At 37.3% G+C, this 25,723-nt stretch overlaps 3 protein-coding genes across 6 annotated transcripts in view; 1 reads left to right on the plus strand and 2 right to left on the minus strand.

Annotated features, from left to right (window-relative positions):
• Positions 1-640: 640 nt before the first annotated feature.
• Positions 641-1,483, minus strand: LOC128155281 (uncharacterized). The gene has a single exon (XM_052816910.1). It carries the CDS (start codon positions 1,360-1,362, stop codon positions 1,036-1,038), a length of 327 nt encoding a protein of 108 aa, XP_052672870.1. The 5' UTR covers positions 1,363-1,483; the 3' UTR covers positions 641-1,035.
• A 3,189-nt stretch (positions 1,484-4,672) lies between these two features.
• LOC128191707 (alsin-like) overlaps positions 4,673-25,723 on the plus strand; it is a 47,111-nt gene continuing 26,060 nt past the window's right edge. For all 3 annotated transcript variants that reach the window (XR_008244454.1, XM_052863919.1, XM_052863920.1), the window contains exons 1-13: positions 4,673-4,797; positions 14,570-14,642; positions 20,446-20,690; positions 20,993-22,336; positions 22,431-22,545; positions 23,016-23,112; positions 23,240-23,314; positions 23,725-23,837; positions 24,085-24,148; positions 24,301-24,472; positions 24,567-24,649; positions 24,983-25,155; positions 25,377-25,542. Coding sequence is in view for 2 of the 3 variants with exons in the window: in XM_052863919.1 (XP_052719879.1) it covers positions 14,614-14,642; positions 20,446-20,690; positions 20,993-22,336; positions 22,431-22,545; positions 23,016-23,112; positions 23,240-23,314; positions 23,725-23,837; positions 24,085-24,148; positions 24,301-24,472; positions 24,567-24,649; positions 24,983-25,155; positions 25,377-25,542 (2,676 nt within the window). In the remaining variant the exon portion in view is untranslated. The remainder of the gene's footprint in view (positions 4,798-14,569; positions 14,643-20,445; positions 20,691-20,992; positions 22,337-22,430; positions 22,546-23,015; positions 23,113-23,239; positions 23,315-23,724; positions 23,838-24,084; positions 24,149-24,300; positions 24,473-24,566; positions 24,650-24,982; positions 25,156-25,376; positions 25,543-25,723) is intronic.
• LOC128191708 (uncharacterized) lies at positions 8,806-17,923 on the minus strand. 2 transcript variants are annotated; one of them, XM_052863921.1, is made up of 3 exons: positions 17,448-17,923; positions 12,077-12,370; positions 8,806-11,847 (listed from the first exon to the last, which is right to left on the minus strand). In XM_052863921.1, exons 2-3 carry the CDS (start codon positions 12,351-12,353, stop codon positions 10,205-10,207), a joined length of 1,920 nt encoding a protein of 639 aa, XP_052719881.1. In that variant the 5' UTR covers positions 12,354-12,370; positions 17,448-17,923; the 3' UTR covers positions 8,806-10,204. The 2 variants fall into 2 exon arrangements, with proteins under 2 accessions (XP_052719881.1, XP_052719882.1); XM_052863922.1 differs by lacking the exon at positions 17,448-17,923 and adding an exon at positions 12,925-13,740.

A 25,723-nucleotide genomic window follows, 5' to 3' on the forward strand; every position in this document is an offset into this window, starting at 1 on the left:
TGTATCACAGAGAAACAGAAGGAAGCTTGAAACACGTTATGTCTTAAATGTAATTGGACAAACAGTTTCTTGGGATTTCCAACACGTACCCAGCTATTTACAAAAGGTATATGCAAAACAGTCTACACATATATTGCAAATTAATGCAACTTCCGTGAACAATTCACCTTCTAATTTCCCTCTTAATAGAAAACGAAACAAAGCAAATTATAATTTAGAGTAACAGGATGTTCAAAAAGAAGAAAAATATGCGTATGTGTTAAAATTAAAACGCGTAATTATGCATTTTCTTAAACCAGCTAAACCTGTATCTCAGGTAAATAATATGTCAAATGCCTCGCCGCAGGCGTCTCTCTTTGTTTTTCAATGAACCAATTATAACTGTTGGATTGCGCAATCATTATCTTTTGATGTTGAAAGATATATAAATAAATGTGTTTGGTAGGGCCTTGGGTATCTGATTATCTTACTGATAGCAATCTGATGCTGGTTCGGGGGGGGGGGGGTATATTAACAAAACTAATAACAGATAAAACTGTGGATTCAACAATGCATATCGAGGTAATGAGGCGGGGAAATCCCCGCATAGAAGTGATTCACGGAGAAAAACACGTTCAATAGATAGTATAAGAACACGATCTTTATGAATGAAAATTTTATTGTTTGAGGTAAATTTTATATACGTATTAAAAAAATGAACACTAGTACAAAATATGTCCAATATTATACAAGCATAATCATTTAACATGAAAAAAGTAGTTTAATGTTTTTTTAGGCATGCTAGTTCAGTGTATATCACCAGTCTGTGTCCTAAATTTCCCGCGTCCCGTGGGTGCCCCGTAGGTGCCCCGGCGCCATTACAACCCATCAAATCCAGCTCTCTACTAACTTGGCAATATTGCTGACGAATAACGCTACGGAGAAAAACTGCTCACTACAAAACGATCAATAAATGGATCTAAAAGTCCTCATTTTTACACAAAATGATATAAAAAATATAACCATGCACTGTCACACACACAGACGTCCCTGCCGCTACTCCCGGGCCATGGCCTGGGGGCTCATTCCCTGCAACTCCTGGGACTCTTGAACCAAGGCACACAGGGGACAAACGCACCAAGTCAATAAGTCCCCCACCAAGCTTCCTTGAATTCCTTTAGACTCGCGGATTTTCCCTCGAATACTGATGACTGCCCACAAATCCACGAGGGGGACGAGGAGAGCTAGGCCACACAGCAGACAGGACTCCCCCACCGCCTCAGCATTCTTCCCGAACTGGTAGCACGGCACAAAGTAAGAGATCAAACACAAGCTGAAATTATCAAAGCATCCGAATAATCCATGCTGCCATTCCCCAGACATATTTACTCCGTTTGTTAATCGCTCACACACCAACAAACTTGGTAGAGAAACAGGAAAAAAAGTTTTGCCCAAATGTAACGTAAACTTTTGTTATAGCCAACGCCCCAGGAACGCATGCGCAGAAAATATTCTGATGGAAAGATGCAAAATTCCCCCCGAGGTTAGCGCGTCACTCGGCAATGCAAGGGATTGTACAGATAATGTAATGGACGTCCACGGGCAAACACTTATACGACATTCCGTCAAGCTAGTGTCTCACCTGGGAATTTAGTATAATTTAGTATTTAATTTTATAATATTGATTATTAAAAGAAGATTTTTGTTAACAGTTTGTATAATTTTTCTTGTTATCCCTTCCCAAAGCCCCTTTCTCCCCCTCGCTTATCTGTAACAGCTGCGAATGTGTGCGCTAAGCAGATGAGAGAATTCCGCGCACTGCTGTCTGTATAATCGGACGATCGAGTTACCCCCGGCGGCCTGTCGCTGACCATCGTTATGTCAGGTCAATAGATGATCGGGCCTGTGCATTGCCACGCGTGTCGCGAAAATTAGCATCGCCAGATATAAAACTTTCGCGAATAATATTACAGCGGGTGGCGCGGGTAACGTTGTAGCGGGTGATTTAAATGAGAGAGAGAGAGAGAGAGAGAGAGAGAGAGAGAGAGAGAGAATATATTCAACCGGAAATCAGTGACGCATGTTATAACAAAGTCATAATTAATGGGATTTTTTTTTCTTACAAAACCATGCATTTATTTTCCGGAACCCTCGGGTTTTCCATCCGTTGCACTGTTGAAAGTGGTGTAACGGATAGAAAACCCGTGGGTTCCGACGATGTTTCAAAGTATTTTCTATGATATTCGGTATCTAACAAACACATGAAACAGCTAGAAGCATTTATAAACTTGGTCGAAAGCCTAAACGCAGACCAGGCCTTAGGATAATGAAACTGTCTAAGACAATATATCATGCAAGTAAAATTAAAAAAAAAAAAGATTATAAGGTTGTTTGCCTATGTTGTGGCTACGTACACATTTCCAATGAAAATCTATCATTAATAAAGTATTTTGCGAATGGTTGAAAAGACTCTTGAAAGTCTTCGATCTTTCATAACTCCGACCGCGATGTAAAGTTGTAAATTTTAGATTTACCGGGTGGCAGTAAATACAAAGTTGTCCAAATAATATCACATCCTCAAATTAAATATTGTCATGATATATTCTATGTGCAAAATAGAATCATTTTAACAAGAGCTTGGACTTTTGGTAGTTGTGTCAATCGGCAATGTGACGTAGGTCTGTCTATTTCATTGCTGGCCACTCAGTGACGGCTCTTTGAAATCAACAAGATTTGTCTAGCTTTTGAGCGAAGGCTACGCAATCGGTGTATATTTCGCTTTTGACGCAAGAAATAGATATTGACATCCTACTGATCGGTATGGTGGCATATCTCTGCCCCTTGTGTGCAAGTTATTTTTCTATCAAATATGTCGACATGCAAGATAAATATTTTGACATGCAAGATAGTTATGTCAACATGCAACATAACTATGTTGACATGCAAGAAATTGCAATCTGATATGAATTATACAAAATCTCAAAAATTGCCCACCTGTGACATCCAAGATGCTAGTTGCTATCTTTCTATGTCGACATGCAACTTATTTATGTTAACATGCAAGATAAATATGCTGACATGCAACTTATTTATGTCAACATGAAACTTATGTATGTCGGTATGCAAGTTATTTATGTCGACATGCTAGATGAATATGTCAACATGCAACTTAGTTATGTTTACATGCGAGATAAATATGTTGAAATGCAACTTATAAGTTGCATGTCAACATAACTAAGTTGCATGTTGACATAAATATGTTGCATGTCAACATATCAATCTTGCATGTTAACATAACTAAATTGCATGTTGACATAAATAGTTCCATGTCGACATAAAGAAGTTGCATGTTAACATAAATAAGTTGCATGTTGACATCAATAGGTAGCGTATCTAGCATCTCGGATGTCACATGTTGGCGATATTTGAGATTTTTTATAACTCTTATTTGATTGCAGTTTTCTTGCATGTCAACATAGTTATGTTGCATGTTGACATTATTATCTTGCATGTCAACATATTTATCTTGCATGTCAACATAATTAAGAGAAAAATAACTTGCACACAGGAGGCAGAGATATGCCACCATAGATCGGGATATATTGTTTCGTTGAATAAAAGAAATCAGTTTCAAAAGACAGGTAGTCCTCACTTAAATTAACTAAAAGCATTGACGTCGCCGGATGTCACGGGGCAACGAGAAGTGCAAACGGTATGGATTTAATTCTGGGAAAACCCCATACAAAGTGTGAAAATGCTCGATGATGCAAATAATTTGTCAAAAGTTGCTCGTATATTTGTGTTTAACTATAATACATTTTGTGGGGTTTGGTGGTAACTGTATGTTGGGCACCAAACAGCCCGAAAGAAAATAGAATATCAGTCAAAAGAATAAGTATAGCGTCATCTGAGGTTCAGGGTTTTCCTATACTGTGAAAGAAGAGATACACGGTAAAAAATGAAAAATTCGAAGAACTAACTCTCGAACAAATGTGAGCAAATCATATAAGATGTCAAGTGGTATATTGCCGTTTTAAATTGTACGAAGGCACAAGAGACTAAGCGTGATCTATAGATGGGGTATTTTGATAAACTGTGCTAACGTCATATTGACGTCGTGTTTCACCGTTTTGGACGTTACCGTGCTCCGTGGTGACAAAACCTTTTGCTTTTAAAATCGTGTAAATAATAACATTTTCATCAAATGGAATGAAAGCTGGCGTATCAATTAAATAAGTGTTGGTGTATAAATCAATCTATTGGTTACATTGTATGACTTGTATGAAATAAAACAACCAATTTCAATGTCTTCGTATTTTTTGATTGACCCTAGTAAAAGTGACCTTCCTCAAAAGGTTTTTTACTTAATGGAAAAACTTTATTGACTGTTGATAATTTATCTCGAATGAAAAGTGGATCAATATTCGCCACGAAAGTCAGTTCCAGGGGAGAGGCCAAGAGATTATTGTGATCACACGGGGGGGGGGGGGTCCAAAGCCTGTTTATGGTAAATTTACTGTGTGATTTTAATAAATTTGAATTTTCCCAGGTCGGGTGGGTTGGAGTTCGACCCCATCTTCTTTTGAGAATAATTTTATAGCCTAAGAGAGAGAGAGAGAGAGAGAGAGAGAGAGAGAGAGAGAGAGAGAGAGAGAGAGAGAGAATTTTATCTCATCGGGTTCGGGGTTTCTGATATTCCTGCCACAAACTCAGGTGAGAAGACGAAAACAAATGTTGACATTGTTGTTTTGTTTATTTGTTCATTGATGGGAAGTGTCAATTTGAATGTTAATCAAGACATAGGAAGTACAATTTAAGGTAAAAGAGAAGCCTTTTATTAAACATATGTTTGTATATTGTTAGCTTCAGAACTGCAGTGCAACTCAATCGTTACCCCTCTGTCCCAGGTCTCTCGTTCCGTCACTTGCTGTCAGTTGAAAAGGTGGAATGCAACGCCAAATTTTATTTCATGCATCGTTACTGTACCTTTCTCTGAAAATATGAACTCGTTGTTCATTGGGGGATATCATCTCCTTATAATTTAAATGAAATAATTTTAGGCATAGTGTTCTCTGGGTTGAGGTGATACTTTTGTACCCTATGGTACACTTCTATATCAAGGGTTACAAGGAGGGCACAGTGTAAAAGCATTGGAAAATGAAAGTAGCAAATTATTAAAGATACTTGTAAGTCACTAAGGTACAGAGGGTACAATGGTAGCATAATGACTGAATGCCACAGACTAAGTAGCCTACATTTGATTCATTCAATCTTTATTTCCTCTTTACAGTTTTTCAAATTGATATTATTTGTTGTGAATCATATATAACTTGATATTAATTTTTATTTCTAGGTGGGTCAGTTCTCTTTATTTGATCTAATTAAAAGTTTTTCTTAAAACTAAATTGTCTATGAAGTCATGATTTTTGATAATAATTCATATATACTTATGTTAAAAACAGAAATAATATATAAACGGTGTGACCGTTGGACCGAGCGCAGATTTCACACTGTGCAGTTTGATTTTTGTAGAACAAATTAAATTTATTTGAAACGCACACAGTAGGATCCGCCTGGTTGCCTACTCAGATCATTAGCCAAAGTTTACTAAACGTCGCGTGCTCTGTCTACATTATGACGTCATTTTTCAGACGTAAAACGTACACGTTTTGTCTTCGGAAATAGCTGAAGAGAGTTAAGTTTATTATTCCGAACTTTTTTTAATTTCTTCTTTCATTGTTTATTGATTTAATTCATGTGCATGCCGCGGTAATAAAATTGAATACTTTATTCAGTATCTAAAATATCAGTTCCTTGATGTTAATGTTTTTATTTTCCATCTGATAATTTGATAAGACATACATAGAACTAGTCGTGTTTCTTGATTAAAGCACTATTGGAACTTATCTGGTGTCCTCTTTTATTTCTTTTAATTAAAATTACCTTCTATTGAAACACTGGAACATTTTTAAATCGAGTTTAAGGACAATATACATTGATAAGTACCAGTCAATCAATGATCGAACTAACTTTTTAAAAACAAAATGGCTGCCAGTATGGCGGCGCCCAGGGCTGGAAGAAATTTTTTTTGGCCTTAGTACCCGTGATTCAACTTTCATTTTTCACTGATTTTCTTATATAATACGTGTTACTATTAATCCTCGCTTCGCAAGGCGGGCTTTGCCCGCCTCTCGCTGCGCTCAGTATGAAGCTCTATGTTTGGGCTTGTACACCCAATGATTATTGAAATCAATTAGAAGTAATAATACCTTAGGTGCATGTTTTTCTTTTTTGAAATATGTACAAAATCTGTATATAAATATAGAAATATTCATTTCTTATGACATTAATATTGCAGGCTTATTCACATCTTTTGGTAAAATAATTTTTAATGGTAATTCCAGGGAGATAAATAAAGTTATTTATGTCCCTGGTAATTCATATAAACATATAACTGATAAAAGATTTGCTTTACAATGTGTTTAAAAATTACTGCTGAGCTATATTGGCATATCCCTTACCTGAGAGAGTTAGATAAAAATCCTTCCCGACTCCCCTACTTTCGCTTTTAGTAGAAACATATAGTGTACCCTATTTGTAACTTTTTGCTCATGTTTTTTATAGTGGTGTACCCTTGGCTACAAAACTATTACCTTAAAACGCAGTCCTAATTTCTTGCCATATCTAAATTTTCTTGACAAATGTCAGATCAGCTCAAGATAATTATTTGTGGTTTTACCCAGGCATCTTTCATTATTCTGAGGTACTTGTGATGTCTTACACTTTTCAACATTATCATTCACATATTTCATGTATGTTTCGACACAAATAAACCCAGGTAGCTGTGATTAATATAACCTGTTCAGCTATTTTTTTTTGGGGGGGGGGGGGGAAGGGGGGGGGGATAATAGAGGAAATCTTAATATTTGTTCACGATATTTAGTTGCATTGTTTGAACTGTAAGGTACTTATAAATGTTAAATAATCAAGCAAATTTTGCTGCATAAATATCCTAGGACAGGTTGTTGTGATTGAATATATAAATTTTTCTATAGGCCTAATCCAAGAAAATTTGGTGCATAAAATGTCTTCAGACAGGATACAAACAAATGCCAAATATGCTACGGGTACTATCTGCATATAACATTAGGGTTGAATATTCCCAGCTCAATGTGTTTGTAATACATAGCACTTATCTTAAATTGAATTGTCTAAGTAATTTTACTTTTGCTTTGTACAGCCATGCTTCAAGCTACTTTCGGTATCCATAGTCAGTGTTTTAAGTGTTATGCATATTCACATTTTCCAGTGAGTATCTACTAGTATATGCTTGAAAATAATACCTTATATTTAAAAAAAAACACCCCAATAATATTTATGCTAATACAGGCCTTATTTACAGATCTGAATGTGTTGCTTTCTATAGCTTAAACTTGTTCTTTTTCCAATGCAATTAAGGGCCTGTTTCACTTACTGTTGAGATGCACTGGATAAATGTGTTTAAATAAAAAAAAAACCTTGGAATGTCCCTTTTTTGAAATTACAGCTGCAAATATTGACAATAACTTTAGATTGATTTAATACTATACAATATGTATCTTGTACCTTGACCACTCTAGTGATAATATATTAAGTTGATTTAACATTTTATTTCAAAACATTTTACATACCTAATATATCTATCACAGTTAGTCTGGGCTGAGATAAGATTAAGGCTTATAACTTATGTGAAAAATAATGACAAAGCCACAGTGCTTGATTTGTTGAGGTTAAAGTCCTGTATTAATATTGTGTCAGGAGAGATAACTCTGATGCTTTTCTCTGGGTTTTTTTAAGAGAATAAACATGTCTGCATTAATTTTTCTAATGGCTTACTATCATAAGATTTTAGAATGAATAATTGATTTTTCTCCCACTATAGGTCCCTGCTATATATCACTGGGAGAAACAAATTTGTCTTTAAACTTTAAAAGGTTTTAGTGAAAAGTTCAAAATCAACTCTACTTATGATACAAATTAAAGACAAGAAAATAGATAGGTCTGATTGCACTTAACAGATTCTCCCTTGCTTAATGAACTGGAGTATTATGAGGGTAATGCTGTAGGCAAAGTGTACCAGCTACTTTCATTGATGAAATAGCTTTAATCTGTAAAAGGGTGTGGCATTTTAGACATGTGTCTATAACAGATCATTATTTAGACCATTAGATATTAAAAATATAAGTTTTCAAATTTTTTATGGTCGCCATCTCAATGAATGATGTCTCATTTATTTGTGACCCATGATTCCCATCCTATCCCACCTGGCATCAACGTCCCTGACTCCATGCGGACACCATGGCCGGTTTGTCCTGTCTTTAATTGAACATTTGGACAGCGAGGCCGGTTTGTCCTGTCTTTGATTAAACATTTGGAAACCGAGGCCTGTCCTGTCTTTAATTAAACATGTGTACACCGAGGCCAGTTTGTCCTGTCTTTAATTGAACATTTGGACAGCGAAGCCGGTTTGTCGTGTCTTTAATTAAACATTTGGACAGCGAGGCCAGTTTGTCCTGTCTTTAAACATTTGGACAGCGAGGCTGGTTTGTCCTGTCTTTAATTAAACATTGGGACAGCAAGGCCGGTTTATCCTGACAGTGTCTTTAATTACCGTAAACATTGGGACAGCGAGGCCGGTTTGTCCTGTCTTTAATTGAAGTTGTTACCATAACTAAGATCCTGGTTCATTTTAATATTTCCATCATCAAACGTCACAAGATTTATTATAATACTGTATATAATTCTCTTGTTTATGATTCCTTTATATAAAAGTAATAAACACAGGTGTAAAGCTTGTATATATCATAGATTTTATTGCAAAAATATACCTGCACATAATTTCAATGCATTTAATTTTATGCATATACATTTACATATTCTTTCCATTTACAAGTAAATAAAACATAAGATTGCTTTATATTTCATTTTACCCGGTACATTAACTACTTTCACTCTAGATAATGAAATACAAAAATAAATAAGGTAGATAGATAAAGCAAGTCTAAATGGGATGTGGTTCTTGGAAGTTTGAAACAACCAAAGCTCCAGAATCGTTAATCAATGTTAATTATGATATTAAATTGATCTGATTCCAGAAGCATGTAGAATTTGACATTAAGGTTTTTCTAAGGTACAGACCTGATTTTAGGAATGCTTAACATCAAAGCTTATGTAGCTATCGACAGATCTACCCAGTTTAATAAATCTCTTGTTTTAGAGACCAATATACTGAAAGAAATATTTATTGTTGTTTAAGAAGTACTATAGCTTAAATCTTAATTTATTTTTGTTCAATAGAAAGTACTATAGTTTGAATGGTGAACCGTGAACCTACACAAAGTGTTTATTTTACACATATGTGGAACAAACTGGATGCTATTAGACTGTAGCACTCGCTAGTAGGTCCGCCTCTTCCTGTTAGATCTATAATGCATGGCCTATCATCAATAATGAAAGCTTTCTTCCCTAGAATGTTCTCCTCCTTTGAATTTAATGGACATAAACAGGACAGAATGAGCAGTGTTAGGGAATCAATATCAAGGGAAAGGGCCATCTTACACTGTATATCAACATGAAAAATAATGAAAGGACGATAATTAATACTTGAAGTGAATGTGATTTAGATATATAGAAATGGTTCAATATTGAACAGGTAGATGGCCTACAGCATGGGCAAAAAAAGCTGAACTTAACTTATAATATTGATACATGTTCACAGTTCAGAAGATAAATTACAAAAAACTTTTAAGGTGTCATCAAACTGTGTTCTCTTTAAACTTATATATTTTGAAACATAAACACAATATTGCAGACACTACACATCACAGCAATAGATGTCAATATAAAATAAATCACGTGTAATCGTCGGTGAAGAATTCTGTTTTGATTTTAGAAAAATCTTGTTTCTGGTCAGGGAAGCTTAATGAAAAGGTGTCATGATTGAAAATCATCTTCGAACTTTGGACAGAAAAACTATTGATGAAATGTTAAAAAATTGACAAAAATGATACTGTACATAATAAATAAATTTAAATGGGGATCAGCAAAGTTCACAAATGTATATGAATCTCTACAGTGGATTTCTTGTTTTAAAGTCCCTCCTTTGCCAAATCACCCACTGACAACAGGGTGAGACAAAAATAAGGTTGTGGGGGTGGGTGAGTGGGGGGGGGTGGTCAGTGTTTGATCACAAGGCAGTGTCTGAAGAACAACAGAGTGCAGAGGAGGCAGCATGGGAGAACTTGGTGAAGACCCTGACTGGAGCCATGGTCTCTTTCCCAGCATGTCCGTTCTGTATATGTCCGTTAGGATGGGGGGAGAAATGGGGAAACCGTTTGGGGCGATTAAAAACCGGGACAGAGTTTCTCTTCTCTAAGTTTATTGGATCGGCACATGGGCCGATGTGAACTGGTAGTTCTAACAGTAGCTGGCCTCCACAGGAAGAGAAATGGACAACAATACGGAGGCTGTATGTTACATGAATGAGCCGACACCCGGGGTTGATGCTGGGTAAAATGTTGATTCCCGTGGGCAGTGAGATGTCAAAACAAGCCATGGATTGATGGGGTTTGCTGACCACAGTTCCTTTAGGGTTCTTCTCACCGAACGTGGATAGATTGAATGTGAAATGGGATTTAGGTTTAACCATTGTTATGTGCTGTTGTAAACAGCCTTCAATCATTTTTATTTGTTTTGCGTACTTGTTTTCAATTTCAAGTCTGACTTGTACGTCGTCTCCAGCCAGGAAGCAGGATCGATCCAGAATCAAGTTGACACTGGCTATGTCACTGGAGAAAAATGAACAGGATGACAGAGTTACGTCCTCCTGGTGAGTCACGGGCAGAAGAGCGTTTGGAATGGAATGAATGTCAAATCTTCGCCGTACAGTGAAAGAACTTCGACGGGAGAGGATGATTTTGACAAAGTTGTTAAGGGAGTGCGTACTTCGGGCAGAGGACGATCCTATCTCATCACAGAATCTCGCCTTCACTGTGTATTCAATCTCGGCACCAAAACCGTTTTGTTGGTTTTTGTATTTCAGTGATGAAGGAAGGTTACTGGGCAGGAGGAATTTGAACTTTGACACGTAGTGTCCAGGATTCACCACAGTGGACCATTTACCGTCGGACGTACCCACAATGTAGTTACGTTTGTTGAGAAAAACGTCACGGAATGTCTTTTTTCTTCCTGAATTTGGACCCCTGGACAGAGTAACAGCTGTGTACCCAGTTATGAGAAACTCGATGAACCTGATTTCTAACTTTCCCTTTATGTCAAACACAATCCTCCCAGATAGTTCTTCCCCTGGGCAGAAGCGATGTTTCTCATGCTGGTCAAGCTCGATGTCAAACCGAGACACCAGGTTCTCCTTAGCCTGGTAGTTTCTCCGGAATGCCATTGATCCCTTTGTCACGGTCCCGGCAGGATATCCTCTGAGGGTTCCCCTGACCGGCCTCCGTATGTGCATGGGGACGCTGCTATGGACACTGGGCAAACTGTGAACGGTGGTGGCCCCTGCAGAATGGTGGCTCCTCACAGTACCACTTAGGTTCTTTGTCCTGAGATCCCCCGGTAATCCCCGGACTGACCCCACCTGAGAGGCTGTCATTGAGGTTGGAGACTTGGCACTCTGGGGCCCCCATGTGGAGCCTCCAGGGACCGTGATCATTTTGCTGAGTTTGGCTTTTGTTCCCTCACGGTATTTGGCTGCCCTGGGGCTGATGTTAGAGAAGCCTGTGTTGTTCTGTTTGTAATGCTGTCTTGTTTCTGAACTCTCAGAGTTCAGAGGACTAGGGTCAAATATGACATCTATTGGCTTCATTTCTTCACCTAAAAAAGTGGTATACAATGAATGGTAGATGTATTAATCATGAACAAGAATGATTAAAAATATATGGTTTTTAGCATACATTCTTTGGTAGGAGATTGTTAAGATTTAGAAATTAGCTAAACTGTGGTCTTCCAGTAAAACCCAAAATTACATGGTAAAGTAATACATTAAATATGATAGGCAAGTTGTCTTTGAATGAATATATGTAGTATTTATTGTTAGACTGACCTTCCACATTAAAGCCATCCAGCTCTATTTTGTGAGGGGAGAGAATGTCTTCTTCCTCTGTCTCTAGCCCCTCATTTACATAACCTTGGTGTGTAGTAGCCCCCTCCTCTTCCCTGGGGGATGAGCTCTTCTCTTTCACTGTAACATTGTCCTGGCCATGCACAATGACCTTGACCTCAGTCTGACCTAGAGGGTCAGCCATTGACGAAGTCGGGACCTCACTGTTCATCTTGTACAGAAGGCCCTGGACTGGAGCCTTTGTGGGTTGAGGGTTCATGAGTCTGAGGCTTCATACTGAAAAATATCAACAGGACTTTATGTCAGACTGAAAAAAAAACTGGGGGCTCCATTGTATGTGGTGCATTATGGCAAGCTGTGCATTATGACTGGCTGGACAATATAAAGGCACTGTTCCATGAGGTAGTTTTTGTCTGTAAAAAGGTGCTCTAATAAAAGGATATTGTGATCTATTAATCTTTGTTAAGTCAGCAAATGACAATACAAAGTTTTGGATCTTAGTGGGACCATAACACCTTGTGCCATTTCATAACATCATCCATTGATGAGATTGTAAAATGCTTGAAGAGATGGGATAGAATGCATTGAACATGATCATTGAATGGAGATTGTACATTTACAAATGAAGCTTCTGTTAGCTTTGTAGCCTTCAGAATGCCTTTGTAAATAGAGTTGCTGGCAAATGCATTAGGTGTTTTATATAACCTACACGTATGTGGGACAGTGGCTGAATCAACTTCACGTATACCCTTTTGTATTTTTTATGGTACCTGAAAACTTCACTTATCCCTAGTTTATACGCAGTATGAGAAAAAAGAAATCACTCCTACCTGAAATTCTTAAACATTTATAAATCCGTGTGAATTTTTTCTCCTTTAAAAATTCAATGAAGACTTAGCCATGCTTGATAAGTTGGTAATATTGATCTGTTCACGGTGGGAAAGAAGTCCCGAAGCAGGTGCTTGACTGAACAGTCACAGAATACACTGGCCTAGAGCAGGCAGACACTGAGGGCCCACTAACAGGCGATGCAGTCAGACGCAGGGGGACCTGGTGAGACCGCTGGACATGTGTAAGGTGTCTAGCAAGAACAGCCTCTCTTTATGGGAGCAGGATAATCATGCTTGGTTAGGTTTTTATGGCCAACAAACAGAACTGGTTCATGACAATGGGACAAATAACTTGTTTGCATAATCATTTAAATCTACTTATCTGAAATATTTATCAATACGGCCGACAATTTGTTGAAAGGTTCTACATATTGAATTCTGTAAAAAGCTGGCAGCTCTCTCTTACGTATACTTTCGGTGCATATCTGAGTACAGAGTTCTATGAGTGTTAATTCCTGTCTCAATATTCACACTCTGCTGAGAATGGAGGCAGATTTAAATAAAAATTGAGAAGTGATCAGGAATTATCAGATTTACTCATGGATTGATCAACCTGAAGCCCTTATAGAGTAATTAAAATTCCTATCCCCCCTCAGGACTTAAAGAGCTATTGTATATTGATTGTGTGTGTAGTATGTATTTAGATCTATTTACAGGTCATTGTATCTCAGCATATACAAGTATATGGTCATCTCATTCATTCATCAGAATGAGATGCACTTACTTGTAGTTTTTCCTGTCTGGCTCAGACTTCAGAATGTAATAAACAGTAAAGATAATTTCAGGTAATAGTCAAGCGTGTGCTGCATACATGTACACAAACTTCTCTTTATAACCAGAATTCTATTTATAAACATGCACAGGTAAAAGTGATGGTTCTGTATTCATTACCTAAGGGTGACATGGGAGAATATACTAAATGAATGATCAGACTCATTAATTACCTGGACCGTATGGCATACATTCCAACATTACCCCCCCCCCCCCCAAAAAAAAAAAATGGTATGACCATGCAGCTCCCCTTTTAAAAATGTGAGAGAGTTTTGCACCAACTGGCACTTGGGATACTTATTCATGGAGACAACAGTACTTATTCTTCAATGTCTCCATGTCACTGACAGAAGGAGATAATGACTTCAATGGAGATTTAATTATAGTAATTTCGAGATTTGTAATAAAAGTTGAAGGATGCGACTATATACAGAAATAAAGCTCACATCCCACGGTCATCGGTGTCTGAATGAAACACACAGCATCCTGGTGACTTAGCATCACCACATTGTATAGTGTTATATGATTTGTGTGCTATTATGTTGTATCATCAGCGAGTGGAGGACACAAACCTACAATTGCTTTGTAAACTTACTGGGACTGGTAATTTTATCTGTTTTGCTTGACTTAACTCAGACCAGAAAGATTTGTGATATCATGCAGCATCATTTTATTGTTGTGTTTAGTCTTTGTCATTTGCATTTAGGGTGAGAACTGGCATCTGTTTATTTGAATCTATTAAACAGAAAGTCCAAAATTTTTTTAGTGTTTTGAAGGTTTCACTGAAACTTTGTGATATTGTATGTTTTTGCAGGAAAAAGCCATGATAGAGAGCAGACATCGGGGTGAATAGATGTAATGGCAGACCAAAAAGATAGAGAAAAGGGGTAAGTTATTGTTTGAGGTAATTATATAAATGATGAGATGATCATTGAGAGAGACAGCTGGAAGAGTTAGGTAGTTTGTATGAACATGAGGTGAGATGGCTATGAAGAGAGCCGGTAATTCTTACCTCTGAATGTAAGATAAAATGACCAGGTAAAGAGACAGCTGGAAGAGGTAGGTAATACTTTGAGGTAGCTAGGTCTGTGAGGTAGTGCCCATTAGTGTGTTAGTGAGGGACCGCTTGATTCAAGAGCCAGAAGAGGAAGGCAAACATTGGAGATTCACTGGTGTTTTGTATGATTACATAAGGTCCTGTTCTCTGTTTACACATCACTATGGAACGCCTCAACTGCCTCATGTAGGTAATCTTCATAATATGATGATACTTCAACATTACATGATGGTACTTCAACATTACGTGCTGATACTTCAACATTACATGATGGTACTTTAACATTACATGCTGATACTTCAACATTACATGATGGTACTTTAACATTACGTGATGGTACTTTGACATTACATGCTGATACTTTAACATTACATGCTGATACTTTAACATTACATGATGGTACTTTAACATTACGTGCTGATAGTTCAACATTACATGCTGATATTTCATTATATGATGGTACTTCACTATGCGGTGGTTCTAAAAATAGGGAAGTTTTAACGTTGGGCTGTTTCTCTGTTTCAGAGATTGATCATGTTACATTAAAGTTTTAAAATTCAGAGAATTTAAAACTATCTATAACAATTTGTTATAGATAAGTTTAAAAATCTTTGATTTTAAACTTTTAATATAACAATCATATAAGACTAAGGTCCACTGAGACTAGTTTGGATCATGTCAAAAAAGCTGGAACTACAAATAATAAAAAACAGGATTCTGCTTGAAAAATATATGTTATTGAAAAACTATAGATACTCAGATTATGAAAACCACTGGCAAACAATTTGTGAGAAATTATAACAAGTTTTATGACATATGTGATTGCTTAAACTATTCTCTTTTTTTAAAAATCATATTGACTTGTTAACAAATATTTTGATACATGTACCCCCTTTTCTATTGTATTTTTTAAATCTTCTATATCTCCCTTTTTCTCTTTTAATTTACTGCTATTTTTTTTTTTATCTATATATTTTTTTTTGCAAGAAAACACGTTTTCACACTACACGGATAATCTATTTCCTTTAGATTAATAAGATATTACAATATGTAGAATCTTGAAATGTATGAAATATGTCTGAAATATGTGTGTATGTGGATTTATGTGTAAACAAAAAAAAAAGCTGGAACTGAAGAAGTACACAATACACTACAGCTCATGAGAGAGGATCTCTACTGAATAAAAATATTGTCGAAACATACGATTTGTTTTGGTGCAATGTATTTAGGCAAACGACAACCACACATGCAACTTATAAGATCATGCAAAGGATAAAGCGTTGCATTGCTGTTGAATCTGATTTTAGCAGTAACTGTACTGTTGAACAAATCAGTGCTTTCATTGCTCACTTTTTCACGTGGATCTCCAGGAAGAACCCATTAATCCCCATAAGTCCAATCTACATGTAGCATGAATGACAGAAGTATTTGTTTAGGTGCTCTTAAAAAAATATGAGCTGTTCGCTCTGACTAAGCGCCAAAGGATTTGGTTCTGAATGCACATTTTTAGACCAAAATTCCCTGAAGGACTTTTGGTACCCCCTGATTTTTATGCGCTGAGCCCCAATCAACTCACAATTAATGCAGCCATTCTTTAAAATTTAAAATGACCCATTTAAAAGACAACACTTAATCAAATAGTAGCATTTGTTGAGTATCTCGATATAAACAAGTTTTAGTGGACCTTAGTCCAATCTGATCAATCTCTGAAACTGAGAAACAGCCCAGTGTTAAAAACTTTACAGGCATCCACGTGTTCTGAGTTTTAGCGTATTTCGTTCCCTAGGCGACGCTTCCCTAACACTATTTTTAGAACTACCGCATAGTGAAGTACCATCATATAATGAAGTATCAGCATGTAATGTTAAAGTATCAGCATGTAATGTTGAAGTATCAGCATGTGATGTTAAAGTACCATCATGTAATGTTAAAGTATCAGCATGTAATGTTGAACTATCAGCACGTAATGTTAAAGTACCATCATGTAATGTTAAAGTATCAGCATGTAATGTTGAAGTATCAGCATGTAATGTTAAAGTACCATCATGTAATGTTAGAATATCAGCATGTAATGTTGAAGTATCAGCACGTAATGTTAAAGTACCATCATGTAATGTTAAAGTATCAGCATGTAATGTTGAAGTATCATCATATTATGAAGATTATCTACATAAGGCAGTTGAGGCGTTCCATACATCACTCTGTGTGTTTTATGCATGTCCTGATAGAAAATTTCTTGGTTTTTCAACTATTACAGTGATGGTTGAACAATTTTGATTAAAGGTATGCATTAATCCAAGCAAGTCAATGAATTCCTGATGACTCTTGGTTTTCAAACTCAATGCAGAGGAAATAAAAAAGTACTTTTACTATGATATCTGTCATAAAAGTACTATTGAATGTATTAGATGGAAATACTACAAATTACAATTACAGTAGTACCTTTAGAGAAAGAATTGATCGCTCATTAAAGGTATTTATAGTTACTGTATGCAGTAACTCAGTATGGGTACATTGTAGCTTCACAGGAATAAAATAAATGTAACCTAATAGAGGTATTTAAAGTATGTGACATCTCAAATAAGGTATTAGTAGATTCAGAGGAAATAAACACTGTCCTGAGACTATACAGTACCTGTTGTAGAATTGGTTTAGGTAAGTCCTACACAGGTGTAACAAATCTAGCCACCTCCTCTGTACAGAGCCACATCAAGGTGTGAATTGTGGAAATCCCTGAGTCAATTCAGTGTGATCAACCAGCCAAAAAAGTAGAAAACGACTCCTGTTGAATGGAGGTATACATAGAAATTCCCCGCTCATTGTTGTGCCTGTATATAGAAATAGCAGGGTGCAGGGCCTGCAGTCACTCAGGCGGAACGGAACACAGTCAACGACCGTGGGTGGAGCAAGTTGACTGGTTCACTGCCTCTCCAGGGAAAAATGTCCAAAACTTTTGAAATACTCAGAAACCCATTTTCTTTTTCTGGATCAATTCAGATCAGCTGTTAAAAGCTTCTGCTGTGTGATTTATTTTACGGCAATTAATTTATCACACGCATGCCTGAGAACCATGATGCTAGACACAGTCCGACCCCAAAAATACTACACTACAAAAGTACTACCGGTACATTTTTAATTATAGAGGAAATCAGGAGAAGAGACAGAGATAGAGTTATAGTACCAATATTTTTATTACATATAATTTCTTGTTACAGAAGAAGTTGCACTTAAAAACCTTATATGATCTTTTAACAACCAGTTTCACCATAATACATGCTAGTTACTATATATATTTTTTTTTTGGGGGGGGGGGGTGGGGGATGTTAAATACAGTTGGTATGAAGATAGGCCATGAAGAGAAAAAAAACCCAACACTGACATTTTGAAAAAAAAAGAAAATCTAGACTGAATTCTGTTATTGTAGGAGACTTAAACACCAGGCAGCAGCACCTAGGTGTGACATTTTTCTTTGTTTAATCAAGCCTTCATGGCTGGAATTGTATCTAATTTTAAATAGTCCCGTTAACAAAGCTAATACTATAACACTGTTACTGCTAATAAGATTTTGCCTGGAATTTAAATAGAAAGAGAAAAGTCATAAAGAAAGCTAATTAGATGTTTAAATTTGTTCTTGGCTTATATTGGTTCATGTTGAAGTATGGTAGGGATCAATCCTGCTGCATGCTGGGTAATGGATTGGACGTATACATGTAACGAAACGATTTCTGTATATCCTGGTATTTTTAAAATAAATCTGTAAATGATATACCCCATGTAACAATGTTATTCTTAGCTGGACCTAGATAGAATTAAATGTCAGGTCATCTTAACATCAAACTATGAGATAAAGCTGTGAAATCATTTGAAATTCATTTAAGCTGCCTGATTTTAAGTGCATTAAAGATTGTTGTAGAGCATGCTTTTAAAATTTTCTCTCACAGAAATGTAAATGAATATGATTAAAACATATCATTGATATGTTACTTATATTATAAAAAAATTTGAAAAATTTGCAATAAAAACAAGAAAATTCAAGTACTTTTATCAAACGACTCATCTGTCCTTTAAATTTGGCAGTATATAAGCACCTTTGGCTTTATACAGGCTTATATAAAGTGACAAGCAAAGAGGGGCTCTAAGTGACATACAACGCATATACTGTGAGGGGTTCCAAATGACATACAAACTTTATGTTGGGAGGGGTTCCAAGTGACATTCAAACCATATGCTGGGAGGGGTTACAAGTTACATACAGAGCATATGCTGGGAGGAGCTTCAAACGACATACAAAGCATATGCTTGGAAGAGTTCCAAATGAGATACAAAGCTTATGCTGGGAGGGGTTCCAAGTGACATACAAAGCTTATGTTACTGTGAAAGTTCATATCATATGTAAACAGTTCTCAGTGCAGTCTATGGAATTTTCATAGAGAAGTGCATTAATTGAATGATTGGTATAGAGAGGTGCATTAAATAAATGCAAACATGTGAAGAACAACGCAAATATTTAATAACTGACTTATGCTAAATATGGTATGATAATAAGTAAAATTTATATGAAGAATTTATTACAAGAATATACTCTACATTTAAAATTGTACTCACCAAACCAAAATTTAAAAAAAACCCTCCTTTTTCGACAGATCAGTAGATAAATGGAAGGAAAAGTCCAAACATGTTAGACCGAATTAGCTTTGCACTTTTTTTTCTACCATGTCAGAGGTTTCATTACAAATTTTAATTGTGTTTGGCCAAAATACACAGTCACACTGTGCCTACACAGATCAAATGACAGCTATTGTGTTAGAAAAGAATAAAGGAATGAAATCATTTAAAACATCGCAGCCATTTATTACAACTGTTAGAAAGAAGTCCCATGGTGTCAACACTGGGACCTAGAGAGAAATACAAGAGGGGGGTGCTTTGTTTTATGACCGAGTCCTCAATTTTTTAAGTTTTTTCAATTTAGCATTGTGTATAGAGTTATAGAATATATGTCCAGAAGGGAATCAGTCTTTGGAGTTTAAATACCAGGAGGACTATGTCTATTGTACAGGTGTGTAATTTGACACCTTTGAGGTAGGAATCTGACACTTGTACAACCGTACACAGTACAAAGCCAGCAGTGACCGTGCCAGGTCTGGTTCCTCGCCGCTGGTCCAACTGTCCCCCCAGGCCACGGTCTCAGACTTGCTTTGTATGGTGAGGTGATCTGATGTCTGAGACAGTACAGTCAATTCTGGATCTCTGGAATCCATCCTGTACAACAACAGAAACTTACCCTTGATAAATAATTTAATTGTAATTTTTCCAAAGCATTCATATACAAGACTTGTACATAAGATAATTCAAAATTTACAGAGTACAATAAATATTGCAATTCATCAAGCATCAGTACAGTCATGTCTGGTTGTAGATAATGAACTGGTCTCTACCGGTATTCCTTGTCATGTACTGTAGACGGCCAAGATTAATTTTGAGAAGACTTTTGGGGGTAGGGGGGAGGAGGGGGTGGATGAAACAAGCGTAAGAGGAAGAATTGACTGCAGACTGAAGACTTTGGTCTCAAAAATAGGTCATTCTGCAAGAGACACAGAATTTATTTCAATGCTGATAATTTGTTTGAATTACAGCAAAGACGAAAAAGATGGTCTCCTGTATATGTGGCAAGGTTACCATGGAGATGTGGAGGTGGTTAAGTTTCCCGCCCTGTTTGGCATTCCCATCAGGAAGGTTGCTATAGGGACCGACCACTCGGTTTTCTTGACATTAGATGGGCGCTTGTTTTCCTGTGGGAGCAATGTCCATGGACAGCTGGGAGTGATTACCGGAGACAAGGATCAGGCTTATGATCCTGTACAGGTGTCTGGATTATCAGGTAAATCCAGGTGTTCTTACCTAGTCAGGAAATCACATCAATTTTTAATTTGAAATGTAATTTCCTTTAAAATTGGCATACCACTGAGCATGTCAAAAAGATGTATTTTGCTGTTGAGCTTACTCATGATTAATTGAATGGATATACTTGCAAAGTTTTTCCCCCTCCCCCACCCCCCCCCCCCCCCAACAAATAAAAGATGAAAACTATACTTTGATATTCAGTTATAAAAGCAAGAATTTTCCATCAAGAACAGTGAATTTTACCGGGTACTTTGTTTTTATATATTGCTTCAATTATAGATGTCCAGATAAAGGATGTGGCTTGCGGTTGTAACCACAGTGCAGCGGTCAGTAGATTAGGACAGGTGTACTGCTGGGGGGATTCCCGGGAATTCCAGTGTGCCTCCACGGAGAAGACAGTGACTGTCCCACAACTAGTCCCGGTCCACCGGGAGACCTTCGACCATTGTCAGCACGGAGTCCCTATTGAGGACCAGGTTGACATTGTAGAGGTGTCCTGTGGAAAGTCCCACACTGTAGCTCTGTCTGGGGCCAGGGAAGTGTGGGTGTGGGGGTCAGGGGAGGGGCTGGGGATCAAACAGAAATCCACCGCCTCCCCTGTTCTGTTGGAGAGACTCGTGGGGAGAAATGTCCTGGGGATAAGTTGTGGGTTCTCCCACACGCTGGCTGTGTTAGAGAGGAGTATACTGGAGGATTTGTATTCCCCGGTGAAGACTAGGAGGTCCAGGGCCTCAGAGACCAATACTCACAAAATCCTCCCAAAAACCTGTGCAAAATGTAACTCTGAGATTTATACCTATCAGGAGACCAATGATACTTGTATTATCAATGATGAACATCTGTGTAAGTGTGATAATGAATCAGAATTAGCAGATCCAGGAGTTGGACAGAGGGCGCGATGTGATAGTGATGTGTTTGAAAGTGTTGAGGACTCAGATCAAAGGAAAACCAAGGAAAAGTTGGGGGCGCCTCAGATAAATGATGAACATCATGAGGAGGAAGATATATGGGTGAAACAGGAGACTATTCCTACCAGTGAATCAGCAGGAAACAGTTTCTCAGAACATCAAGGAATGCAGAAGTGTCCAGGGTCAAATAGGCTGTCAGCAACAAAATCTGTCAGCTTTGTCAATGAGGAGGAGGCAAGGAAGTACCTTGCCGAGCAATACGAGGACAAAACAGAGGAAGAAGAATGTCCTCAACAACAGGACACACCCTCCACCTCTACCCTGGGGAGTCTGTTGTCCTCGGTGCAGATGTACCCATCTGACGTGATCAGCCATATTTCTGCCGTTCCTCAACAAATGTCCTCCATGACCAGTAAAGCTCTCAGTAGTATCACCGATAAACTGGGCTTCTCTGCAGACAACCGGCCGAGGGACACGACATCAGAGAGCAGTGGGATGGGCTCACAGCTCTTCCTGGCCTTTGATACCTCCGAGGAGGATCTCAGGTCTCAGGGAGTGGAGGCCCCAGACCCTCAGGGAGTGGAGGACCCAGACCCCCAGGCCTTGATGGAGACTAGTTTTATCAGTGACTCAGGCATAGAGGGAAATACAAATAGGCTATCACTGCGGACCATAGAGGCCAAACAGGAAAACCTGAGTAAAAAGGCCACCATTGGTAAGTCTCAAGTATCTTCTCTAGTTTTGCTTAACAGTGTTACATGTATATAAAGACAGGCACTAATGATTCCCTCCTTTGTTCTGTAATTAAGACCAGCTTCAAGTTACCTCAGAAGCTACAGAGTCCTTAGTTACCTTGGAAACAGAGGTGTGGTCCTGGGGTAAAAATAACAAAGGACAGCTGGGTCATGGAGATGAAATTGATAGGTAAGTGCATCGAAATCTGTACTCTTGAAATCTTGTTTGTTATATTGATTAAATAATGCCATGTATTCGTACATACTATGGATTCCTAATTAAGTATGATAAATTAATATCCGTGTAAAATTGCAAGAGGTACATCTCACAAATTTTGAAATCGTTTTAGTTTTTGGACAGAATTAAATTTAATTACCGGTACACTATGATAAAAAATTAGGTGTTCTATATTTTATATTCTTGTGAAATGATGCACAATAGTTGAATTGCAGAATTAAGTTCTTGCGTAAAATAAGGAATCCACAGAATATTCCAATCTGTTTAAAATACATGTATCTAAATCAAAGAGCAATCTAAAAAGACTTCTTGTTTTATTCTATAAAAAGTAAAGAAGTTAATGGCATATTGGTACATGAATGTTATGACCAGAGGTTGCTTGTTCAATTCCCATCTTAGTACAGTATATGATTTTGATTCAGGGAACGTCCCGAGGTGGTGAGGATGCTTATTGGGACGAAGGTGGTCAAGGTCTGTGGAGGGGGATTCCACTCCCTAGCCCTGACCGCAGACTCAAAGGTCAGAACAAGACTCTTGCAGATCTTATCTGAAGCTGGACTATGTCCTCTTTATTACTTCTTATATTTATGTATCATTGAAGACTTTTGATTTTGATTGTATATTTGACCTATGATATCTATTTTAGGTTTACAGCTGGGGGTTAAATGCATCGGGTCAACTGGCCCGCACTGATAACACAGCTAAACCGTGTCCTATAAAGGTACGATAGGTTCCTTACCTGGTAGTAGCAGTCATCAATGCAAGGTTATATATATAGAAAGGGCACTGACCACTTGCAAAATAGATAATACAATCTTTTAGTGTAATGGCTTTCTGGGAAGTGATTTTGATTATGAAAAGAAAAGAAGAATTTAATAGAAAATTATATTTATCACAGAAGTTTATCATTCCTGAAAAGGGGAAATGGTGTGGGTAATCATATCAAATTATCTCCCTTGCAATGTAAGAATGTGACCTAAAAAATAATGTTCAGCACAAACAAAATCTTTTAATGTTAATCTTTTGATCTTTGAAAAAAGCAAGAATACTTATTGAGTAATTTTTTGGTTCTGTACAACCCTGAGAAATGGAACGTGTTAATGTGAATAACTTGTGTTTTCAATCTTATAGCTGATGGACCGTTGCTATGCCTGGGACATAGCTGCAGGGGAGAAATTCTCGGTGTTTCTGATGGACCGAGATGGATTCCAACCAGAAATCCACTACGTCGGGAAACACCCATGGTAGTGATGTCTCTTATTACTCACTTAGTACACACACCAAAATGTTTTCATGAACTACAGAGTTTTCTTCATTATACACCTTGAATGTATTGAAGGTATATTATTGACTAAAGATGTCAAAAGGATTGGACACAAGTTCTAGTAACTTAGATTGTCCTCTCTTTTTTGCATAAATTATATATTAAACTGCCATACAATTCCATGCACCTTGAATGTGATGAATGAATCCATTCTTGATCTATTTCAGTAGAGATCTCTATGTGCCAATATACAAAACAAACCGTCTGACCTGCTTGAATTTCTTAAAACAAGTAAGTTCTCTTTCAGACAGTAAGGTATCCAACAGTTTTCTGGATTTATTATTTGGGGGATTGGATGTTCATGTGATCAGATATTAATGAAAAAATTGGGACATATGTATATAAGATGTGAGAAATTAATGAACAATGATTTATTCTTGCAGGCAGGCTGGGTGCGTGCAATATCAGCAGGAGAAGATAACTCTGCCTGTATTTCCTGCTGGAGTTTTACTGGATTTACAGCTTCCCTGTTTGAGGTGGCGGCCGCTGAGAGGAGATTTTACAGCTTTCTCAACTGTATCCTCTCCTCTGTGGTCCACCCTCTCAAAGAATCAAGTAAGGGCTGCCATTCTATAAAAGCTCAGACAGAAATTAATTTATAATTCTTAGCCAAGGTCACAGTGTTAAATGTCAGGGTTGAATTGAGCAGGTTTCTTCAGTACCCTGGATGTGTTCCCGTACAAGTCCTGTACCCAGAACCTGCTGGCTGCATTTGAGAATATCACCAATCTGGTAGGTGGCTGCCAGTTTTCATGTTTCAAAAATCTTTTAAGACATTGATAATGGTTCCAAAATGAATGGTAACTGACAGAGAAAGAGTTTCCATGACTTTTGACCATTACAGAAAGCAAGAACAAGGGTTGAATTTCAACCATGGTGCATGTGATATATAAAGCCATTAGATCAGACATATCATGAAATGAACAGGAAACTTATTTTTATAACCTCATAGTTGTATGATTTCACAGTATGTTTTAAGTCTACATGACTAAAGGGTTCATGAATCCTCCAAGCCTTTATGTAATCTCATGTTGTTGTGTTGCATGTGCCCCACCGTTCTTGTAGATCGGGGAGAAGTCTGTGGACTTGACAAACAGGATACGGTCCATGGACAATTTCTTGGAGGCTAATTTCTTTGTGAGATGTGAGGAGATCATCAGTGAGTTCAAGGTCCTTTCCATCAGCTTCGCGGACATGTTGGCCATCGGAGGCTTTGATTACTTGTGTAAAACTGGGAAGTGAGTCCCTTTTTACTAGAACCTGATTTCCTGTATAATTGTCATTGAATCATATGTTAGTCAAGTGTATAGAACAAATTTTGTTATCAGAATAAAGCTGCATTTTTTTTTTCAATTCAATATTCAACATTACCGCGGTAAATGAAAATCAGCAGGTACATGTGCAAGAATTTGAAAAGAATGAAATGCTGTAATTAGGGTTTCAAATTTCTCTTTGGCAGACAGTTTTTTGATTCCATAGACAAGGAATTACAGACTCTGCTAGATGGATCTAAATATAGCCAGAAAAACAAGGCCGAAAAACTACAGGTGCTATTCGATCGACCGTTCAGTCACATCAAGGAATACTGTCGACTCACCGAGAAGCTGGTCTGTAATTATGAAGCCGTAAGTAAATTCTAAAAAAATTCTTAGTCAAATCAAATGCAGTGGATTACAAATAAGGACCATTTAAGTGAAAATAAAATAATGTATTTGAATCAATTGCTTGTAATTCTTGGATTTATCTCAATTATACACTATAATTCCATGATATAAATCATATACATTACATTGTACATGTACCTTA

The sequence above is a fragment of the Crassostrea angulata genome, chromosome 7 (genome assembly GCF_025612915.1).
Source record: "Crassostrea angulata isolate pt1a10 chromosome 7, ASM2561291v2, whole genome shotgun sequence".
NCBI lineage: Eukaryota > Metazoa > Mollusca > Bivalvia > Ostreida > Ostreidae > Magallana > Magallana angulata.